General features: G+C 49.1%; 1 protein-coding gene across 2 annotated transcripts; it reads left to right on the top strand.

Moving 5' to 3' along the window:
- Positions 1 to 271: 271 nt before the first annotated feature.
- On the top strand, positions 272 to 15447 carry KRT80 (keratin 80). 2 transcript variants are annotated; one of them, XM_042837104.1, is made up of 9 exons: positions 272 to 676; positions 4033 to 4247; positions 9285 to 9345; positions 10361 to 10456; positions 12448 to 12612; positions 13094 to 13219; positions 13316 to 13536; positions 13908 to 13963; positions 14054 to 15447. In XM_042837104.1, exons 1-9 carry the CDS (start codon positions 362 to 364, stop codon positions 14254 to 14256), a joined length of 1458 nt encoding a protein of 485 aa, XP_042693038.1. In that variant the 5' UTR covers positions 272 to 361; the 3' UTR covers positions 14257 to 15447. The 2 variants fall into 2 exon arrangements, with proteins under 2 accessions (XP_042693038.1, XP_042693037.1); XM_042837103.1 differs by having other exon boundaries at positions 14051 to 15447.
- The last annotated feature ends 5391 nt before the right edge of the window (positions 15448 to 20838 follow it).

The raw sequence follows: 20838 nt of genomic DNA, 5'->3' as shown, positions 1-20838 counted from the left end.
GCCTATGCCTTCACCACACAAACAAGCTCCTGAAGAAAGGAGGGTACAGAGAGAGGGAAGGAAAAAAAAAAAAAGAGAAGCCAACAGGTTGATCTGGATTACATCAACGGTTACACCCTCCTCCGTTTAATGAACATAGGAGAACAGGTGCTTGTAATTTATTAGCCAACCCACGAGCTGAGGAGACAGGAATTAGCTGCCCAAGCTGCTCAGCGTGCCACTGCTCTCCTTCCCTTTGAGGCAGTAACAGCAAGAAAACTTCACCTCTTTTTTTTTTTTTTTTTTTTTTTTTTTTCTTTTTTCTTTTTTCTTTCTCTACCTCCTTTCTCCTCCCCTTCAGCTGCAGAGCCACGAGCTGAGCATGACTAACCCCTGCAAAGCCTTCAGCAGTGGCTCCCTCTGCTCCTGGGAGGCATCAGGGGGAATGAGCCAAGGCAGAGCAGGCAGCACGTCCCCGGAGAGCCTGGGCCGCTGCAGTCCCAGCAGTGTGAGCAGCCCCAGCTGTGGGGCCCTTCATGGAGATGGTGGGTACCAGAGTTCCTCTTACCTCTCCATTGATGGCAGGCTCCTGCCTCCTGTGCATCTTGATATCGACACCGACTTTCATGCTGTGCGGGAGCAGGAGAAGGAGGACATCAAGCTGCTCAACAACCAGTTTGTGACCCTGATTGAGAAGGTAAGGGGAGCTGCTGTGGGGATGGGGATGCTGGTGGTGGTGGTGGTGGGGAAGTGGATGCAGACACTGCCATGAGGCTCATGAAGGCCTCCAGTGAACCACTGCCAGGCTCCGAATGTGGGACTAATTACCCAATTAGATATTTCTTCAGTGCTATCTCTTAGCACAAGGGCTACCATCACCTCTAGGTGAAGCTGGGCCACGGCTGTGGTCAGCAGCCCGTGCCTCTCCTGTGCTGTGCTGGTCAGCACAGCAGGGACATGGATGAAGCAGGCCTTGGTGTGCAATGGACTTATGGCCATGGGCAGTAATGCTGACTACAGTGGCTGCTCAAATTCCTCCCTGGCTGCACAGAGACAGCTGGAAATTCATCTTTGTAGCTCCGTGGTGGGCAAGGGATACCCCCCACCCACCTCCCTCCTCTGTGGTTTGCACTACGAGGGGTTGCACGCTCAGCCAAGAAAGTGTCGCTTTCATCTCTTAAAAGAGCCATGAGAAGGCAGAAGATTTTTCTCAAAGGAAAACAACTCATCCAGCAAAGGCAGGTTTCTGCAAAGCCCTGGTGCTCTGTAAACAGATGGTAATCTCCTAGGATTGCTTCACTGCAGTCTACAATACCAGCACTCAATGCCAAGCTACTACAGCTTGGGATTTTATTATTATTTTTTTTCAGTACTATTTTCTTTAAGTCAATCTCTAAAAGGACCTGACCTCATGCTGGAAAGGAGGGGGTGGGGATCCACCTCTCCCAGTATCCATCCCAACGAAGAGCTGTGCACCCACCACATCTCCACATGCCAATAGTGTACAGCAGTGCCAGGGGCTGACCCTGCACGGAGGAACATAGCAGCCTTTGCAGCTCTGCTTTCCTAAGCGCTGATCTTGGCCTGGATTTGGAGAACAAGTGGTTTGGAAATCACCTGGAGAGTGATGTGTTGCATGTGCTACAGCCCTGGTCCTTCAACCACCCAGAACACGAGGCTGAGGGGTGTGTGTGTGTACTGAGCCCTGCTCAGAAACCAGACCTTGGGTGAGAGGATGGGGGCAGGGGAGATGAGAGAAGCCCACACAGTAACAGAATGTACGTGAGCCTGACCACAGGCACCAGCCTGTTCCACACAGATGGAGATGGAAGAAGTGACAGCCTCTAGATTTCCTGATAAACCCAACCTGGTGACCTGCTGATAAGTGTGCATTACAGGGCCTGATGGACAGAAGATACAAATAAGCCTCCTTAGTTAAGTGGCTTTGACTTCAGCACCTGCAGCTTCTGCAGTTAGCTTTGAAGGCTGCAGCTTCAAGTGGTACATAAGTGGGAAATTTCAGCCACCTGCCTCAGGCTTCCATTCCAGAAGAAAGTTAATGACACTTCCTCGTTGCAGAGAATTTGTCTTTTTAATCAGGAATTCAGATGGTCTGAAGCCTGAGCTGCTAATTCCTCGGATAATTGACAACAATAACTGCAGGAGTTTGCTGTTAAGGGTTTCCAGCAGGCTGTTCCAGATCTGCTAGTATTGTCTTTTCATCTGATCCAGGTATGTGCAAGTGGGAGACAGTCAACAGCCAAGTGATGGAATCCCTGCCTGAAGCTCTACCTTCACCCTGAGCAGCTCAGATGCAGAGGTTTCCAAGGTCCAAGCTTTGGTCACTTCTGTGTTTGTTCTTCCAGGAAATGAGGCTCGATTTGAGCGATTCTTCTGCTACAAAGCTCACATTTCAAAGGATTTACAAAGGATTTCTGCTGAAGCGGGATGCCAGGCAAGATGACAGGATGAAAGCAGTTCAGCCTGGTGGGTGGGTATGGTTTGGGAAGAGGGTAAAAACTAAAGATTTAGGTAGAGAAAAAAGAGCAACAAACCATCAGGAGCGAAGTCAGGAACCAAGACTTCATCTGAGGGTCAGGGAGAGACTTGGAACAGCAGCCAATGCAAACATGGACTATTCTAGCAGCAAATGGGAAAGATGCCATAAAATGAGAGGCTGTTCTCTACATCCAACCCCACAGTTTGATCTCAGCCCCACTGACCACAGTCCCGCTGTGCAATCCTGAAGATGCCTCAGATGGAGAGAACAAATGGCCCAATTGGTTACTGGTAGCCCCAGTGGCCACTTCCTCATGCCACTGAGCTGCCTGGCCTCACGCATGCGCACACACACAGCATGATGCTGTTTTTGTGCCAGGACAAAGCAGCCAGTCACCAAACTCCCAACTTGATGTCTATGGACACGTGTTATGCTGTAAGGAAGGAGTAGGTCTCCAACAGCAAGACTTAGAAGACCTTAACACACACACACACTCAACTATAAGCATCTGAGCACTGCTGCTTTGCTTGGCTGCCCTCTACTCAGATGAGAAGCTGGGAATCCCCTCCATATTTGTGCAGTGCTCAGACCTGAGCACTCTGTCTCACCGATTCACTGCTGTTCTCCTGGCCAAAACTGAAGTCCAAGGAGGAGATCGAGGCCTGATAGCCCTTGTACCCCATTTCTCACTATACAGTGTACTGGTGATGCTGCATCTTCCTCATAGCACAGACGAACTCATATCAGCATTGAATCATCTCCAGGACAGAGTTAAGGCAATTGACAGCTTGGAGCTCGCAGCCAAAACGTGTCGGAGGGAGTTTGGTTTCCCTCACAGAGCAATGAGGAGAGGTGATGATTAAATAATTAATTAACATTAGTCAAGAGCTTTGAACGTGAAAACTGTTGAACGCTCAGCATGATTCTTCAGAATGGAGAGCATCAGGAAAGAAGAGCGTCAGATTTGGACAGTGGGTGGATGAGAATGCAACATATCCTCTCTTAGCAGATAGGCACTCTGAGACCTCACACAGAGCCTCATTATTCCAGTTATTCTGTAGAGCTCCCATAGTTCTCGTCTACACTGCTTTGCAATACAAACCAAGACTGTGATTCATTGCTCAGGCTTCACCATGGTGCAATCCTACAGATTAGAGGGGAGTGATTTGTGCCACTCTGAGACAGTAAATCAGAATTCAATTCACCCCAGACATCTGGGCATGAGCCATAGTGGGTTTTCAGCCTTTATCTCAATATGTTTGGAGGCAAAGGGGACCAGTGTAGATCAGCTTTTATTTTTTCAGTGACTTAACAAGAGATGCTTCTTCATTCTCACATGAATGTGATCTGTTAAGAAATTAAGCAGCATGAAATGCATAAAACCTTTGTAGCCCCTGTATTCATCCTCTGCCCTGGATCTTCAGGGGATTTTTTGCTCTTACCTGGAGATCTCAGCTGAGCTCAGCAACATTTCATTGCTGCAGAGGTCTCCAGACCAGAGGCATTTTGCTGAGCTGTCAGAATTACTGAGGTCTCTGCAATCTCTTTATCAGGTCCAATGCTTGGAGCAACAGAACAAGATCCTGACGACACGGTGGAACTTCCTGAAGGATCAAGACAATTCCCACTCCGAATCAGACATGAAGGCCATTTACGATCAGTACATGAGCAAAATGAATCAAGAGATGCAGGCACTCAACTATGAGCAGGAAAATCTCGAGTCGGAGTTGACAGAGGTCCTGAGCACCATGGATAACTTCCGAAGCAAGTAGGTGTCCAACGTGGCTCCATGTATGAGGGGGGAATGTTTGCAAGATGCTGGTTAAGCTGTGGGACAAGGAGCAGTGTGGCACTGATCGAAAGCAGTGAGTGCTGTTCCCAGAGAAAAAGAGGACAGCATGTTTGAGAAGCTGGTTTCCTACCCTCTTCCTAACTAGAGATGAAAGTAACCTATAGAAAGTATGGGGGCATCTGAGGTCAGAGCACAGGAAACAATACTACCAGGAATGATAGCCAATAAAACAAAGAATTAGTTATCCCCCATACTGTTATCACAAACCAAAGCTTTCTCCCCAGACCAATCTATGGATTTGGGCCCCTTAGCATTAACAGACTGCCTCTCTTTTCCTCCTCCTCCCCCCAGAAATTAAAGCAAAGTTCTGCTTTCACCAAAAGGTTAAATTCTAACCCAACCCTAACCTAAACCTCTAGACAGAACTTATTGAGGCAGATGATAGTTTGAGAGGACTGGCTGCAGAGGGCTTCTTGCTGCTTTTGTCAACAGCTTTGAGATCCTCAGATAACATCTGAGATGCACCACGGCTCATTTAAGAAAACAATGCTTTCCTTATTATCGGTGTTATTTGCATACCACACAGATGAATCCACAATTAGATACTTTCCCTTCCAGTTACACCCATTTGCCTACACAGGATCTCTGGTACTTTCATGCTGATTTGCAGTGAGGAGGACCCACCTGTGGGCACTGTCAAAACAGAACAACAAAGCTAAGGGCCAACCCCTCTGCTGGCATTGACAGACATCTGAAATAACAGCCCACACCTCTTCCTGATGCATGATGTGATGTGTGAATAATGACAGCACCCTTCTCCAGAGAGCTTAGCCCAAGGATCTCAGTGATCTTTGCAGGCTTTGATTAAACCAGCTGCTCAACACGTCTGCAGATCAGGGGAAAGACTGATACCTCCATAAAGATATCCAGAAGGACCTTATGGACAGATAGAACAGGGCAGCACTTAAACTTACTCAAACTGATGGCAGAGCAGGACATGGAATTAGGAGTTTGGTTCTTGACCTTATGCTGAAAGCGCTTATGCTCAGCCTCCTTCTAGAAATGATGCACTGCAAATCCCTAAATTCCTTGTGGTGAGTGCTCCTGCTTTGAGATGCTGGTTTCACTTAAAGACCTGGAATCACTGATGCTTGCTTTGCTGACAGACAGCAACCCTGAACTTGGATCAAAGACCTTATAGGGACTGTACCATTTACTCCCTATCCTAAAAGGTTTTAAGACCTCCATACCTCTGTGGAGCTCCTGCTTCTCCTTGCACATCCCCAGGAAGCAATGGCTCTGTACTTACAGAAGACACTTCTTGGTTTATTCCGTAAGTCAGAAAAACAGGCAGGCTTGTGGAGAGACATCAGATCAGCCAAATCCATCTGCTCTCCCAGTTTGTCCTTCTATTTGTACTCAAATTAACTTACTAATTGCCCACATCTGGCACTTATTATTGTTATTTCTCAACCCGATTTCTTAAGGGTAGAGGTATTTATGCAAACAGGCTGTGTATTTCCCCCTTATGTTCAATCAGTTTAAGCCTAGCTGGACAGAGGAGCAGAAGAGGCAGAGATGCTACGCTGCTAGAAATTCAGAAATCGTAACTGCTTTGAGGAACAGGGCCCACATCCCACCCAGCACACAGGGGATAAAAACACAGCATGCAAACACGCACAGTATTATCAGGCAGCAGAAATCCAGGTGGATTTCTGCCACAGCAAAAGCCCACCGTGCTGCCTGCAGCCATTGGTGATCCCTGGGGAGAGCACTGCTACTTCTGCTGAGCTGCCCAGGGCAATGCTCCAGCCCCATGCTAACCCACACCAGCTCTTTGAGTCCTGCAAGTCAAGAAGATTGCCTCTGCCCGGTTGTTTTTTTCTGTGGAGTAAATGGGCTGCTTAATCCATGCAAATTTTGGAGGTTTCCAGCTCCTGCAGAGGTTTGTTTTCCTAGGGGAAATATTTTGGGAAAAGCAAAAGGCAGGAATTCCACTACCAATTTTAAATGGGTATCCACTTGTCCTTGCTGTGGCATCTCCATAGAGCACTGTGCACTCAGTGGCCAGGCAAGCAAGCTGCTGCCCAACAGCTCACATGTAAAATCTGCCTGTCAGCATCCTCAGAAAGACTCCAATTTGTCTTTTTTTTCCCTCTGTTCAGGGACAGCTTTGCAAAAAACACACAGGAGACTTAGCTAGCTGGGATGCTTCCACTTCTTCCAACCTCCTTTGGTTGCCATTGAGCAGTGCTGCTATCTGTTGTCATGGTTCCAAAGACAGAAGAGGATGGAGAGGGGACAAGGGAGAGGGTTAAAGTCTGACACAGGGTCTCAAATGCTGCTTCTTTAGGAAATCGTGCCAAAACTGAAACATACTCAGGTAGGGGTGACTGCCCAGAGTTTGCTTCAGCTCCCCATGTGCAATTTGCACATGCAAAAATCCATTTGAATGAGAAGGCACAGACTTTTTGCATGCTGAGCAACTCTGGGGTGGGACTGGAGAAATACTGCAGGAAAATACAGAGTTAACAACATTCAGAGGGGCCAGATCTAAAAGTCAGAGTTTGTGATAATCAGGTTTTCCCCTTGAACGCTGTCAGTCAGCACTCCTCCACCTTCAATCTTTACAGCTGGTTTTCAGCTGCTCCCTACCCCATTTTCTTGCTCTGCAGGAGACATAGTGATGTAGCTCTATGTTACTGGGCTCAGATCATGCCACCACTGTATCTTTACCCTAAGATAGCCTTGAAGGTACATCCAGAGAGACATGTAGCCTGCCTGAGATTCAGCTCAACTCTGATTTTGTTCCACTGACTCCAGAAGGAGCCCAAGGCGACCAGACGCCCATCTCGAGTGCTGTTAAAGCGACATAGGATGGATTTATGCCTTCATGCATGATTGCTTGAGGATTACCTTGAAGGAGATAAATGCTGTGATGTGTTTGTAGAAGGCTCCATCTCCATGTGAGTCACCTCCTGGCTGCCAGGTCCTTCTGGAGCCGTGCGGTGAGCGCGTCGGGCTGGCTTGGCCTGCTCCCCTTTCAGTCAGGAGCGTTGTTTGCTCCACATGGGAGATTATGTCAGCGCCTGGCAATGCGTTGAAGCTGCTTTGGCAGGCTGGGACAGACTGGGATTGGGCTGAGATGCAATGAGCATGAAGGAAGAGTGGCAGGCTGTAATTAAGCTCGGTACATAGTTACTGGCAACACAGCTAACATTCCAGCTATAGAGCAGAAAAACCAGACAGGTAAATCTTGCTAGCTGCCTAGCCTTATAAGAACAGGCAAAGAGAGGGTGAGTTTAACACCATGGGGTACCTAAGGGGAACCTCAGAAGTGCCCAACTGTAGGACCTGTGACACTCAGATCCTTCTGTACCCTCACTGTCCCCTCTGTGGAGAAAGAAACAGTTCAAGGGAGATGTTTCTGACATTCCAGATCAGCTCCTGGACAGGATGTATCCCTTCTGCCCGGTGAATCTCCTGGCTGTATTCGCAATGCTTGTTCCTCTCTCTGCCCCTACGCTCAGCCCCTCTTTCTGGTAAGGAAGCAGCAAAGAAGGCTCACTTCTAATTGGAGTGATGCACACCTGACTGCCAAAGAACAGAATCAAGCATAGAATCATAGAGTGGGTTGGAAGGGACTCTAAGCCTCCCCCAGCCTCACTCCCTGCCCTGGGCTGCTCCAACCCCTCCATCAATTGCCCAGGGCCCCATCCATGGCACTGAGCCCCCTCAGGGGCACCCCCACTTCTCAGGGCAGCACTGCCACGGCCTTAGCCTCTTTTGAGTAAAGAATTTGCCCCTTATATCCTATCTCATCCTCCCCTCTTTTAGTTTAAAGCTATTCCCACCTCGTCCCATCTCTGTCTGCCCATGGAATGGCTGCCATTCCTAATTTCATTATCATCTCTCTGTTAGGAGATGCCATTTCACCTGATTCCTAAATGTCTCAGCCTTCCCCATACCAATTTGATGACATCTTTAAGTAGCACTCAAAGATTTGATTCCCCGCCTGGAAATGCTCTGAGCACATCTGAGTAAGAGGAGCTGGAGATGTCACAGAAGAGCAGGGAAGCTAGGGCTTCTCTAAGAGAACCACCTCCTCCATCCTCAGCAGAACCAGCATTCCTATAGTGCACCCTGCACCCATCACACAAAATTCCTGGTATCTGCACAGCCAGTCAACCAACCTGCTGGTCACAGATCTAGCTCAAAAGAGACTCTGTGTCCCAAAGGGCTGGTGTATTCCCTAAACTGTCCTCCTGGCTCTGTTGCCAATCTTCAGGAAACATGCTTGCCCTTGGACCAAGTCTTTGCTGTCCTAGTCCTTATCAAACCTGTTTCTAAACACCTTCAGGGTTGGATCCTTTGCTGGATATTAGCACTCCACCCTGTCCCATCTGGTTTTTGTTACCTTTTGCTCTGCAGGCAATGTTTTCAATGAAATGCTTTATCACAACCTCTGTTCCTCCATAAATTGTGCTTACATTTAAGATAGGCCACGATGCAGTCTGTTTTCTTGGTTTGTTTGTTTTCTTGATTTTACACATTCCAAAGCTTCCTCCTTTGAGAAGCTTTTCGGACATTGGAAACTAAATGCTGAGGATATCTGAAAGAGAAAAAAAGAGTTGGGGTGAGAATCTGGGCTTCACAGAGAACAATTCACCATACCTCAATTCACAGTGCCTGCTCTCTCTCTGTGGTGACTGTGAGGTACCCTGAGGTTGCTTAGCCCTCAAATTAAATTTGTGTTAAAGCTACCTGCTCTGTACTCTGGGGTTTTTCAGGCTGAAGGTGCTAACGGTGTTAGCTGGCATGTGGGAGCTTGTTGCCCTCTCTCCTGTCCAGATGTTCACATCTAAGATATCTCGCACCTTCTGAAGGAAATAGGATGAGATGGTAAAAGCAGAAAGCCTATATTCCAATGCTTTTTTGGGGGCCAACGAGACAATCTGAAGCATCTGACTGGCTTGTGCAATTTCTGTCTGCTTTTTTCCCTCCTCTCTTTAGATATGAGGATGAGATTCGCCTCTGCAGCGGCATGGAATACACCTTCATGGAGCTCAAGAAGGTGAGTGACAAGAGGAGCTTTGCATCAGTATGGTCTGTACACCAGCAATGCAGTCACAGAACAGTCTGAGAGAGGCAGCGTGGTCCAGGATCAGCCAGGAGAGTCCAGAGCTGCCCAGAACCACGAGAGCCTTCAAACCACAGAGGTTTTGTAGGGCAGTAAGGCCTTGAGGAAGACAGCAGCGCGGTAAACAAGGTCACCATTTCAACAGGGAGAGTATAAGGGAATCCGGGCCACTTGTGGTTACAGAAAAGCCCCATGGCTCATGGCAGGAGCACAGGGGTCAGGCAGAGCCACACTGCACCTCAGAACCCTGCAAGGCAATGCTTCTCCTCCTCCTTTGTGCACTGCCTCTGAATGACAGCACGGGTTGGGAAAGGCTGGAAATTGATAAATGTGTTTGCTTTTGTATCCACAAAACATTGCACGGCCACACCCTGCACAAACATCCCGTCCCAGGAGGAGCTGCATTTGAATATCAGCTCAAATGGAAGGCTTTGTGCACGGTCGTTATATTAAAAAAAAAAATAATAATCCAAGGTGTAGGAATGCAGGATATTATTAGGCAGAGGAAATGTTCTCCACAAATGATCATTATGGCTAATTGCATGTTTTCCCTGACGCAGCCATCAGCCAGTAGGGGCAGTTCTGGTGACTTCTGTGGACAGCATCAGTTTTCAATAACCCCTGCTTTCTGTGGTGAACAAAAGATGAGTGGGTATGGACCAGCCCTGCCTGTTTCCTTCTCCACCCTTCCATTGCAGACTTGCACCTAAGCTCTCACCTAAGGGGAAAAAGAAGGAAAAAAAAAAAAGAAGAAAAAGCAAAAACAACCAGTGAAACAAAGAGTGCAGAGCTGAAATCACACAGGAGCTTCTGTGCTCGTAGAGCAGCTCCATGTGTGCCAGGCACAACACAGCAAGCAGAACGTTGCTGAAGATGATGGGGCAGCAGAAAGGACTTCTCCAGTTATTCATTAATACACTCAAGCTGTTTGTTAATACATCTTTTGCAGGATTTAGATGCCAGTACCTTGCATAGAACAGAGCTGGAGGTGAAACTCAGCGGGCTCCAAGAGCTGATGGACCTGAAGAAAACCATCTATGAGCAGGTAGAAATGCAGCTGGGAGGGTGGCCTTGGCACACAGGCAAGGCCAAACAAAAAAAGACTTTTTTTCTTGCAGATAGCTCCAATACAGAGAGGGCTTTGTTCCCAATTTGCACCAAACTGAGATTACTTCACCAAGGGCAGGAAGGATACTGCATCTAAATAAGCCCACAGGGTGCAGCATGCCTGCATCTCCTCAAACACAGCGATGTGATTTCAGCCACTTACTCAGAGCCTGTAAAATGCTACCAAGCAGGCTTGGCAGTGTTTGGGGAATACTAATGGTTTGTCAGAATTCTACCAATACAAACAATTAGAATGCTTGGCAGAGGAGTGCTACTGCCTTTTGTGGGGAAACTGAGGCAGGGAGAAGCAGAATGACCTGCCCACTAACAGAACTGTGCTAGAACACCTCCAAGCACAAGGCCTGGATTTCTCTAAAATGATCACTCCTGGTGCAAAGCAGTTTTCAGGAGCAGTGGGATACCAGATCCTACACAGAATACCAGGATGCTTCCATCTTCCAGGTCTGATTTCTTCTAGGTCCAATATTGCTGTTCTTAGCAGCAGCCTGCACTATTTCTAAACACATCCTCCATGGAAAGAAATCACCTCCCGCCTCTCCCTCCCTCCCCTCCAAAGCTGATTTTCACATCAGTCATTTCCTCACCTGCATCAATTGCTTTGACTGCCATCAGTGCATGGGCACGCATATCCAGCAGAGGGGCGAATGCAGGGGGAACTGTGGGACAGATCTGCTCACAGCATGAATCAGAAAAGCACCCCAGCTTCAGTCCTCTTTATCTTTTTTCCCCTTTTCTTTTTAGCAACACATGTGAGTTTTCTCATATAGCTATTGCCATGCTCAAACATTAACAAGAAAGCACAAGGATTTAATAACAGCTAGGAAAAAGTGCACTGATAATCCCATTCTCTGTAAAATTAGTGGGGTACCTTTTCCTCATGAATCACCACATCAGGGTGCTCTTTGTCTCCCAGTCAGGGGAAGGGAAGGCAAACAAGGCATACAGGTGTTTCTCTAAGAGATTAGAGGCAGCAGTACAAAAGGGAAGAACAAAAAACACTGAGATGAAAGCAAAGATGGGGAGAGATGTATGCTGCTCCCATTCACACTGGTGCAAATCAGAAGAAACTGCAGTGAAACTGATAGGGGTGAACCTTTGCTGGAGCAGTCTGAGGCTGGGGGAGCTGCCAAGTGAACGTGTACAGTACCTGCTTGGTGCAAGGCATCAGGTCCTGTCTTGTCAGGATACAAACTACCCAGCAGTGCAGTTTACGGGCATAGATGAAGGGTCTTTTTTAGGTTCACTGCATTCATCATTGTCTGACTCCTTTTGTGACCAAGTCAGCTATCAAGAGTAAATACTCGAGTCAGTGATAGCACAGCTTGTGCATGCCTGTCTGTCTCCCCCCAGGGCTGGTTTGAGTTTCTCCAGCATACAGAAGCAGCTCTGCCCACTATGGATGTGTTTAGAGAAGGGTCTTCATTCTCCCTTATCTTCCTAGACAAAAAGCAGACTGTAACAACAGAAGTGGCAGTATCTGCCTCCGTAGATACTGAAGCAGAGCTGAGTAAAGGCATCTTTCTGGAAGCACTCGGAGCAGAACCACTAACAACACCCTATTTCTTGCCCTGCACAGACATGCTCACTATCTCAACAGCAATAGATACTGAAGCATCACCTGCAATTAACCTGCTTTTGATGAAGTGCAAATACACCATTTTGTTGGACAAGTAACATATGTTACCCAAAGGTCCTAAATCCATACCATAGCCTGAGCCTGAATTTAAGGGGAAAAAAATACCAGATTCAGAATTTAAGAGAATAAAAACCTACAAAGTCTCCCCATCCACACACTGCATATCAGGAAGACACTTTGCCTGGCTCAGAACATCAGATCTGCCAGAGTTCAGCTCTCTTGTGGCAAGTAGCTTTGTTCAACACTTGATATCTCTATTCTCTGCTATTCAGGAACTCGAGGAGCTGCTGACAGAAATTAAGGACATTTCTGTTGTACTGGGAATTGACAACACATGCAAGCTTGACCTGAGCAGGATTGTGGAAGAAGTGAGGTCTCAGTATGAAGCCCTGGCTCTTCGGAGCTGGGAGGAGGCTGAAGCACTTACCAGGAGGAAGGTATGTCCCTTATCTGATTGGTATGGGGAGAGGAGGGAGAGAAGAGGGAAAAAGAAACTACAAGACTCAGCAAGATGTGGAGAGACACACACCTGGGAATGGAAGGAGGGACAGGGTGCTAACCTAGATCAATCCCTTCTAACTCATGTGTGTAAATCAGGAGTTTCACAGCCTGAGGCTCTCCACACTGCCAACTGAGGAAGGCAAGATCATTGTCTAGTGGTAACTTGGCCCACTTAGGATGCAAATGTTTTTTCTCTGGTACCTCCTCCAAACAGAGCAAGAATGTGGTGAACACTAATGGACAGTGTGTTCCTACAGTACTAGAAGACACTATAAGAATGAGTCCTAAATCCTTCCACATACCAGCTATTTCTTCCCCTGTTTAGGCATTTCTCCCCAGGGGCAGTGGGAAACTTACTAGATTCCTTTGCTACAGCAAAGGAGCAAGAGATAACACGTGCTTTCATCTTCCCCGCAGCTGAAAGAAGGGAACACCCAGTCAGCCACCTATGGGGGTCACCTCCTTGACAGCCGACGGGAGATTGCAGACCTGAACATCCAAATCCAGAAGCTGAGGTCCTGCATCGTGTCCCAAAAAAGCCAGGTGTGTCCTGGGTTGAGTGACAAAGCTCTGACAGGCAGATCTGAAACTACAACATACCTAATGCTTCTGTTACTTTCTCTCCTTCTGTAACACCAGTGCTTGTACTTAGAGGAGAACATCAAAGAAGCAGGAGAGCATGGTGAGATGGCCCTCAAGGATGCCAAAGCCAAACTGGTCAAGCTAGAAGAAGCCCTACAGAAGAGCAAGGAGGATATGGCTCACCTGGTGAAAGAGTATCAGGAGCTGATGAACATCAAGCTGGCCCTGGATTTGGAGATCCTCACTTACAGGAAGCTGGTGGAAGGAGAGGAAAGCAGGTGAGGTGGGCTTCTCTGCGCCGGAGCAGTGGGAGGGATGCAGGCAAACACCTAGGGAGAAAGCAGACACCCCATGCTTTGAGTCTGCTGTTGAAGGATTGATTAAAGAAAGAGCAAATCCCAGAAGTCCCCATACAGCTCAGCCCTGTCTTTTGCTCTGAACTTTTCCTTAAACCCTTCAGACTGAAAAGCACCAGCACTTCTCTAACACTGCTTTGCCCAGATGCTGTTGAGTCAGCCTTCCCAACCCAACCATGCTTTTAGCTCTGCCCATGCAGCCCAGCTCTCATGAGCCAAACTCCAGCCCTCTAAACCTTTCTGGAACTGCAGATGTTAACACACATCTTCACATTCTCTCCTTATGTTCACAGCATGGAGTCACCGATACCCACAGTCATCAGCACCGTCCACTCCAGACCAAAGCACCGTAAGTGGTTTTATTCACACAAAATGGTGAAATGAAGCATAAATAAAACATTTCTAAGCTCATCCCCTCTTATCTTCCCTCACCCAGCAGTTTCTGCCAGCACCTTAAGGAACTCCAAGCTGTTTGCCAGGGGAAAAGGCAGTGCCAATGGTGAGATGAAGCTGAACGGAGGCTGCACAAAATCTCTGCTCTCCAGAAGCCACAGTGACAACCTGGCAGCACCTGAAGAAGATCCCTACACCTGCAGTGCCCGGTCAAAGCTCAGCTCCCTGCTCACTGAAGAATGCTCCTAGGAGAAATGGAGCCCCGCAGCACAAACCAGACCCAATGGCACCTGGAGGCAAATGAGGCCAGAGCACTTTTTCCCAAACTCAAGACAATGTCCAAGGGCTGAAGGATGGGAATCCACTCCATGCTGTCACTTGTATCTTCACAGCATCCCAGTTAACATCTCTGTTACTAGTTACAAGCAGAAATCATCCCAGGATTTTAGAACCTCTCCTGTATGAAACCATACTGACATCTTCTTCCTCTCTAGGTCTGTTTCCAGAGAGGACCTGCATTCATAACCGTTGAGATCTATAGAAGTTTGCCAGGAGGGGAAAGTATTATTACACAAGCTCTTAACACAGTAGCCATCAGCCCAGCCTCTTTACCAGTATTACAAAACCATTCTTTTTGATCTGTCTCTGTTCTGTACATGTCCAAGAGGTGCTCACTGATGTGGCTTTCAATGGAAGGCAGCTCCAAGTCTTCCAAGCAGAGCTGGGGGAGATGTGGGCAATCAACCTGAGCCAGGTGAATTTGTGACATCTGTATTTGCATGTCTGCTGACAAACATGCTGGCTCTATTTGGGAATCCTTGCCTACTTCAGAGCGTTTAGCCAATTTAACTGCCTTTTGGGTGGCCCCTCATTCTTTCCCATGCCACTAAAGCTAAAACTCCTTCAGCTTTTATTTTGATAAGCCACCTCTTTCTAAGAGAGAGCATCTCTGCCTGTTGCCCCTAAAGGCACTCCAGACTTCACACGTAATGGTGCTAGGTCCTAGAAATGGGATGGTCTCTGGTTCCCATCTAACTAAAACAAGCAGGACTTGTCTTTGTATTTATTGCACTTCTGTAGTGGCTTTCATCTTACCTGGCTGACTCCAGCTCATGCACACCAGCTACGTTGCACCAAAGCTTCTGGGGCCAACTCTATAGCTGCAGTCCTGGCCTCAGTACAGGCACTGCTGTGTCCCTCCATACACTGACACAGGCAGAGCCCTGCAGTATTTTCCTTCATGAGGCCAGGCTCTGACCTCAATCACTGCCAAGTAGCCCCACCTGAGTTCACAGGAGCTGTTATCAGTCTCATGGTGCATCTCCATTGAGTGCATCGCAGCGTTTCCATGTTTCTGTAGAGTAGACAACGACTGTAGCATCTACGTAACCAGCACACCTGCTCTCCAGAGTTATAATAAAGTACTGAGTGACACGTGGACAGCTTGCATTCATGGTCTTCTCTGCATTTCCTACCATAACCCACCTGAAATGGCAATTCCTTCCTCAGCTGCCAGGGTTGAGAACTCTGGTTAATCCCTCACAGCCACACAAAGCTGAAATCGCTTCCCAGACACTTTGCTTGGCCCAGATCCTGAGGGAGACGAGCATGGGGCTGGAATGGCAAATATGAAGCCACAGTTTTGGGGAGCTCCCCACTGGGCACAGAGCATTTTCAGGAGATGATGCGTTTCTGCAAGGGGCACCAAGCTGCTCCTCCAACCCTGCTCTGAGCTCCTCCTTGCTCAGTTCCCCCTGCAATTCTGCAAAGAACCTTTGCACAGCTGGGGCCAAGTTCTACACCAGGGAACCACACTTCCATGCAGCCCCTCACTTCAGAGGTGCTCTTTCAGAGCACAGTGGTTTTCTGCTGCTCCTTGCTCAAGAACATAACAGCTGAGGGGGATGAGGCCCCGGCACTGCTGCTCAGAGAAGCTGAAGGATGCCTCATCCCTGGAGGTGCTCAAGGCCATGGATGGGGACCTGAGCAGCTGGTAGAGGGGAAAGTCATGCCAACAGCAAAAAGGTTGGAACTGCATGATCTTTAAGGTCCCCAGGCATTCTATGATTCTATGGCTCACATGGGATATCCACAACACACAAGCCCCCAGAGGAGCGAGAGGACCTGAGATGGACAACATCTCTGCTCTGCCCTTTGCTGCCTAACAAAAAGAACGGCACTGCTTCCAGGGTCAGCGTATCAGAGGAAGGGAGGATGCTCCAGACTAACAGCTAAAGCTCCCAGTTGTTACACCAGCTGATGGCACAGGCAAGGGCTCTTAATTTCTCAGGCTGGTAGGGGTGGGGAGAGGGGAAAGCCACGGTAGGGTGAGCTTGCCAGCTCAGGAGGAGATGGAACTTGAGTACAGAGCTTCCCCTGGAGGCAGAACCCAGTACAGACCTTCCAAGAGAAGGAACAATGCTGGGTTTGTGCAAGAGCGTGTGACAGCAAAGCTGCACAGAGCCCAGGAGAGGAATGAATGAGAGCTCTGAGCAGCCTAGGGCTGTGGGAAGGCAGGGTGGGGTTGAGGCACGGGGAACACGGCTGGAAGGAGACAGAGCTGGTGTTGTTCAGGGTGAAACCTGAGCAGAAGGGAGCTCAGCACTCTCAATGCAGGAGAACTGGAGGGTGGGGTGTTTGGGACCGTGCTCATAGGAAGGCTGGGGAGGGCAGGAGCTCAGCAGCAGCTCAGTCGTGTACAGGGAGTGTTTGTAGCTGCTTTCTCTCCTTTTCATGTTTCTGGGTCGTGGATTTTTTTTTTTTTTTTTTTTTTCCTCTCTCCAGTTTCTGAGCTCTCCACTGCCCAGGAGATTGAGAAAGAACCCTACGACCAGAGCATCAGGCTAAACGCAGGACTACTGAGTAGGAAAGGGGCAGCTGTTAGGACAGCCCCAGCTTACTCACAGTCTCACTTACTTCACTGCTGTGTGCCTCAGTTTCCCCCTGACAATGGGAAAAGTGATATCAAGCTACCGAGCACTGAGGCAACGATTCTAAGCAGCAGGATAATTCCTGTACTCCACTGACAGGACCTGAGCTATGCCCAAGATGGCCCCATACCTTTCGGATACCCTTATCTGTGCATCTACCAGTCCTACTCCTCCACCATACTATCCCTTAAGTGCTGATTTTATCTAAAGGACCAGTCCCTTCCTTAGGGCTAATTCCTGTTACAGCAGAGAAATGGCCTGCACCCCAAAAGCAGCTGTTAAATTCCATGGGGAAGTTCTGCTAGCTTTTTTTTCCCCAGTGAAGGACAACACAACTCTTGAATACTGCAGGAATACAGGGCAGTACCATCAACTCAGGATCTCACAATTCCCTTTGGGGTGGCAGCAGACAGCCCTAAAAGGGGAATAAAGCTGAGCTAGCACAGCAGTCAGTGCTGTGGCCACCAGATTTAGCTGCTGCTGAAAAAAAGGCAAGCTCAACCTCATTAGTTGGCCAGCTGTATGCACAATCCAAAGCGCAGCTGATCCAGGTAAAGCCACATCACTTCAACAGCATGAGGTTTCCCAAAGATGATCTCAAACTCTCTCTGGGGCCAAAGATCGAAGTGCCTACTCCAGCACAGGGGAAGGAGACATCAGATGTCCAGGACATGGCCCAGTTGTGAGACAAAGCCCAGGGATTGATAAAGCCGTGTGCTGAAAGCAGGAGCAGAGCCAGTGCTGGTGGTGCAGACCCTGGCAGGGAGGATCAGCAGGCAAATATCTGCATCTGCACAACAGCAATTGGGACAGAGTCCAGGAGACAAGCTGGAGCAGACAGAGGGAAGAAACAGGGCTCCTCTGCTGTTTTCCACCCGGGCAGTGCCTGAGCCCCAGACCACATCTAAGGGCACCGCGTGCCTGAGCCGCTGCCTCCCGGGCTGGGGAGCACCCAAGTGTGAGCTCCAGGCTCCCTCTCCTGGGCAGGTGATACCATTGCAAGAGCTTCCAAAGGACTCAGAGGCTTCCAAGCACTGCAACAGCCAAACAACCCTCTCCTTTTTTTCCTTCCAGCAAGCCCAGCCTCCCAGGAGAAGAACAACAGCTCTCAGGTTGCAAGAAACAGTACAAAGCATGGTGAACATCTCTCCCTGGACACTTCGTGGGGGGGATCACAGTGGTTATGAAGGGAAATTGAGCCACTGAGGTCTGCCATGGGGCTAAACCTTGCCAGTAATCACTAAAATGACTTTTTATAAAGAGTTAAAGCAAGATTTCCATGGGACGTGCAACCTTCAGCCCACCTGCTTTGCAGGAACCAGGCTCCCACCTGCAGCTGGACAGCTGTCTGCTCCTTCTCACACATTTCTACCCCCTCCAGATTCAGACACGTTCCTTCAGGAGAAGCAAAGAGAGCTTTATGAGGCTCCCATAAAGATATCACAGACCTGGACTCAATGCAGGACACTAAGCAGCCAGGCTCAGAGGTACAAGGAAATTTAGACGAGGGACATCAGTGCAAGTGAGGTTCATGCTTTGTACCAGAGGGATGGCAAAGTCTTTAACACGTTCCATAATATTAAATGTGTGGGAATTGAGATGGAAACATGTTCCTGGGGTGGATAAGAGATGCCCCCAGAGTTCTACAGACTTTCCACTGCATCTTGTCCCCTGTTCCGATGCAGTAGGTCCCCCCACTGCACCCACCCCTAAGCACCCTCCAGCCCACTTTAATCTGCCCATCCCACTTCACCCATAACTGCTCCTCCTGGTTCCAGCTCACATCTGGAGCAACTCCAAGACACAGGGTGCAAGATAAGGGGAGAACGACAGATCCCTCAGGCTCACCTCCCAGCCTGCTATTGCCACAGTCATTGCCAGGGCTGGAAGTGGCTCAGCCCAGGAACCCAGCCACTGGGAAATAGAACTCCCTCAATCCTGTGCAAAGAGAAGAGCTGTGACAGATATTTCTTCCTATATTATCTTGGACTGTGCCTCAGTTTCTCCCATGCATCTTCATCTGCAACCTAAGACAGGATCAAGCCTTTCTGTGGTTTCTTTTTGGGGAGGGGGGCTGTGCTATAGTTTAGCTTTCCTAACCAGACACTCCCGCAGGCAATTAAACAAGCAGGAAAGAGATTTAACCAGCATAGAGGCAATGATTTGTACCACTACTACCATCTTCCCAGATACCCGAGCTTGATGAAATACTCAACCCTGACCACAGGCACCATTTTGTGCCCATCCATCACCCCTCAGCTCTTGGGGGCACACAAAACCAGCAGCACCCGCTGAGGGAAGCGGCCTTTTTGCAAGCCCCAGCAATCAGCCACGTTTGGGCTGCAAACCAAATGCCATAATTGTCTCCAGGGTATCTGGAGAAGGGAGGGGAGGGCAGGGGAGGATGGAGGAAAACACGCCCGACCCCATCGGCCCATCCACACCTCTCCACGTGTCTCTTCACAGGGAGGAGCACCGCCGGCATAGGCTTTTTTTTGACCATATAAGGCCAAGTTCTTCTCCCCGTGGCCAATCCAGGAGGAAGGCAAACACCTGAACCGTGCCCAGTTTGCCAAGGCCCAACCTTCCCTGCCCAACGCCCTGCCTCCTCAGGCAGGCATGCCAAGCTCTACCTGCAGCAGGGCAAGGAGACAGAGTTCTCATAGTCTTGCTCCAAACTGGCACAAGACAGGGAAATTCTGGCCCGTATGAATCGACCATTGGGCACAGAGCATGGTTGGGGCTTTCCTCTCCTGCAGCCCTTCAGACTCCTTGTGAATGAGCTCAGTTTGACTGCTGCAAGGGAGGGCTGCCCCACAACGCAGTTGTTGCATCTCACAAATCCCACCTTTCTTCCAACTATTTCCAGTCATTCACCGTCCCAGACATGTGAAAAACCTCTTGTTCTGTACTGCTGCCAGCCTGGCTGTTTTGTTTCCACCTCCACCTGTACCTTGCTTGCACAGGGCAGCCCTAGGGTCTCTACCTCCTAAACAGTACCTGGGAGACAGTAGTGCCTGTGCAGACCTGCTAAAGGAGCTACAGCTTTGGGATGCCCTCAGCCTACCTTTGGGTTAGGGGAACAGGAGCCAGAGGGAGCCCCACGCATTTCCCAGTCACTGGTGGGATTCCCAGCACTGCCAGAACTGGTGTAATGGGGCTGACAGCCTACTAGCCCAGTGGCTCCCAGTCCTGGCACGGCACCTCATCCCTGAGAGGAAAAATGAAGGACAAAGTTGGACCACCACTTATAGATTAGTGACGAAATTAAGAACATCCAAAAACCCCCATCCAGACCCAAAACTGCTACCAGCTGAGAGGGATGCAGGAGAGACCCTGAGCTGCCAGCCCTCAGTCCATTTCCAGGCCCCACTGCTCTGCTGCAGCCACGCACGTGCCAACTCTTCCCTGGCTCTGCATGCCAGCACCCTGACCAAACGAGCCCAGGAATTTCAGAGAAACCAGCATTCTCTTGTTGTGCTGCCAAGATTCGGTACCCGCCTGCCAACAATCCTGGTTAGAGCGGGACAGATTCCAGGAGAGTTGTGTCAGCTCACTGCCCTTGGGCTTATGGGGTGGGAGTGCCCATAGGTCCCACGCCTCCACCTCCAGGCATACCAGGGACTCACAGCAGCTGCTGCTTCAATGCACTCCCCACCCAAATACCTGCGTTTCCACAAGGCTGCCACGGGTCTGAAAGAAGCCTTACCTGAAACAAAATGGAAATTGGGTTGGCCTTCTGGTGTTTGCCCATATATAATCCTCCACAGCCCTCCAAGAGGACAGAGGACTGATGTGGGGGCAGAGAGGATGGGGATCAGCACATGGGGGAGAGCAACGTTTTGTTCCACAGAAGGCACAAATCCAAACGATGGTGCTGCTCATTTCCCAGCACCTCCTG

The sequence above is a fragment of the Centrocercus urophasianus genome, unplaced genomic scaffold (assembly GCF_019232065.1).
Source record: "Centrocercus urophasianus isolate 14NV4802_14NV808 unplaced genomic scaffold, USGS_Curo_1.0 seq_67, whole genome shotgun sequence".
NCBI lineage: Eukaryota > Metazoa > Chordata > Aves > Galliformes > Phasianidae > Centrocercus > Centrocercus urophasianus.
This window is presented reverse-complemented; position numbering and strand designations above follow the sequence as displayed.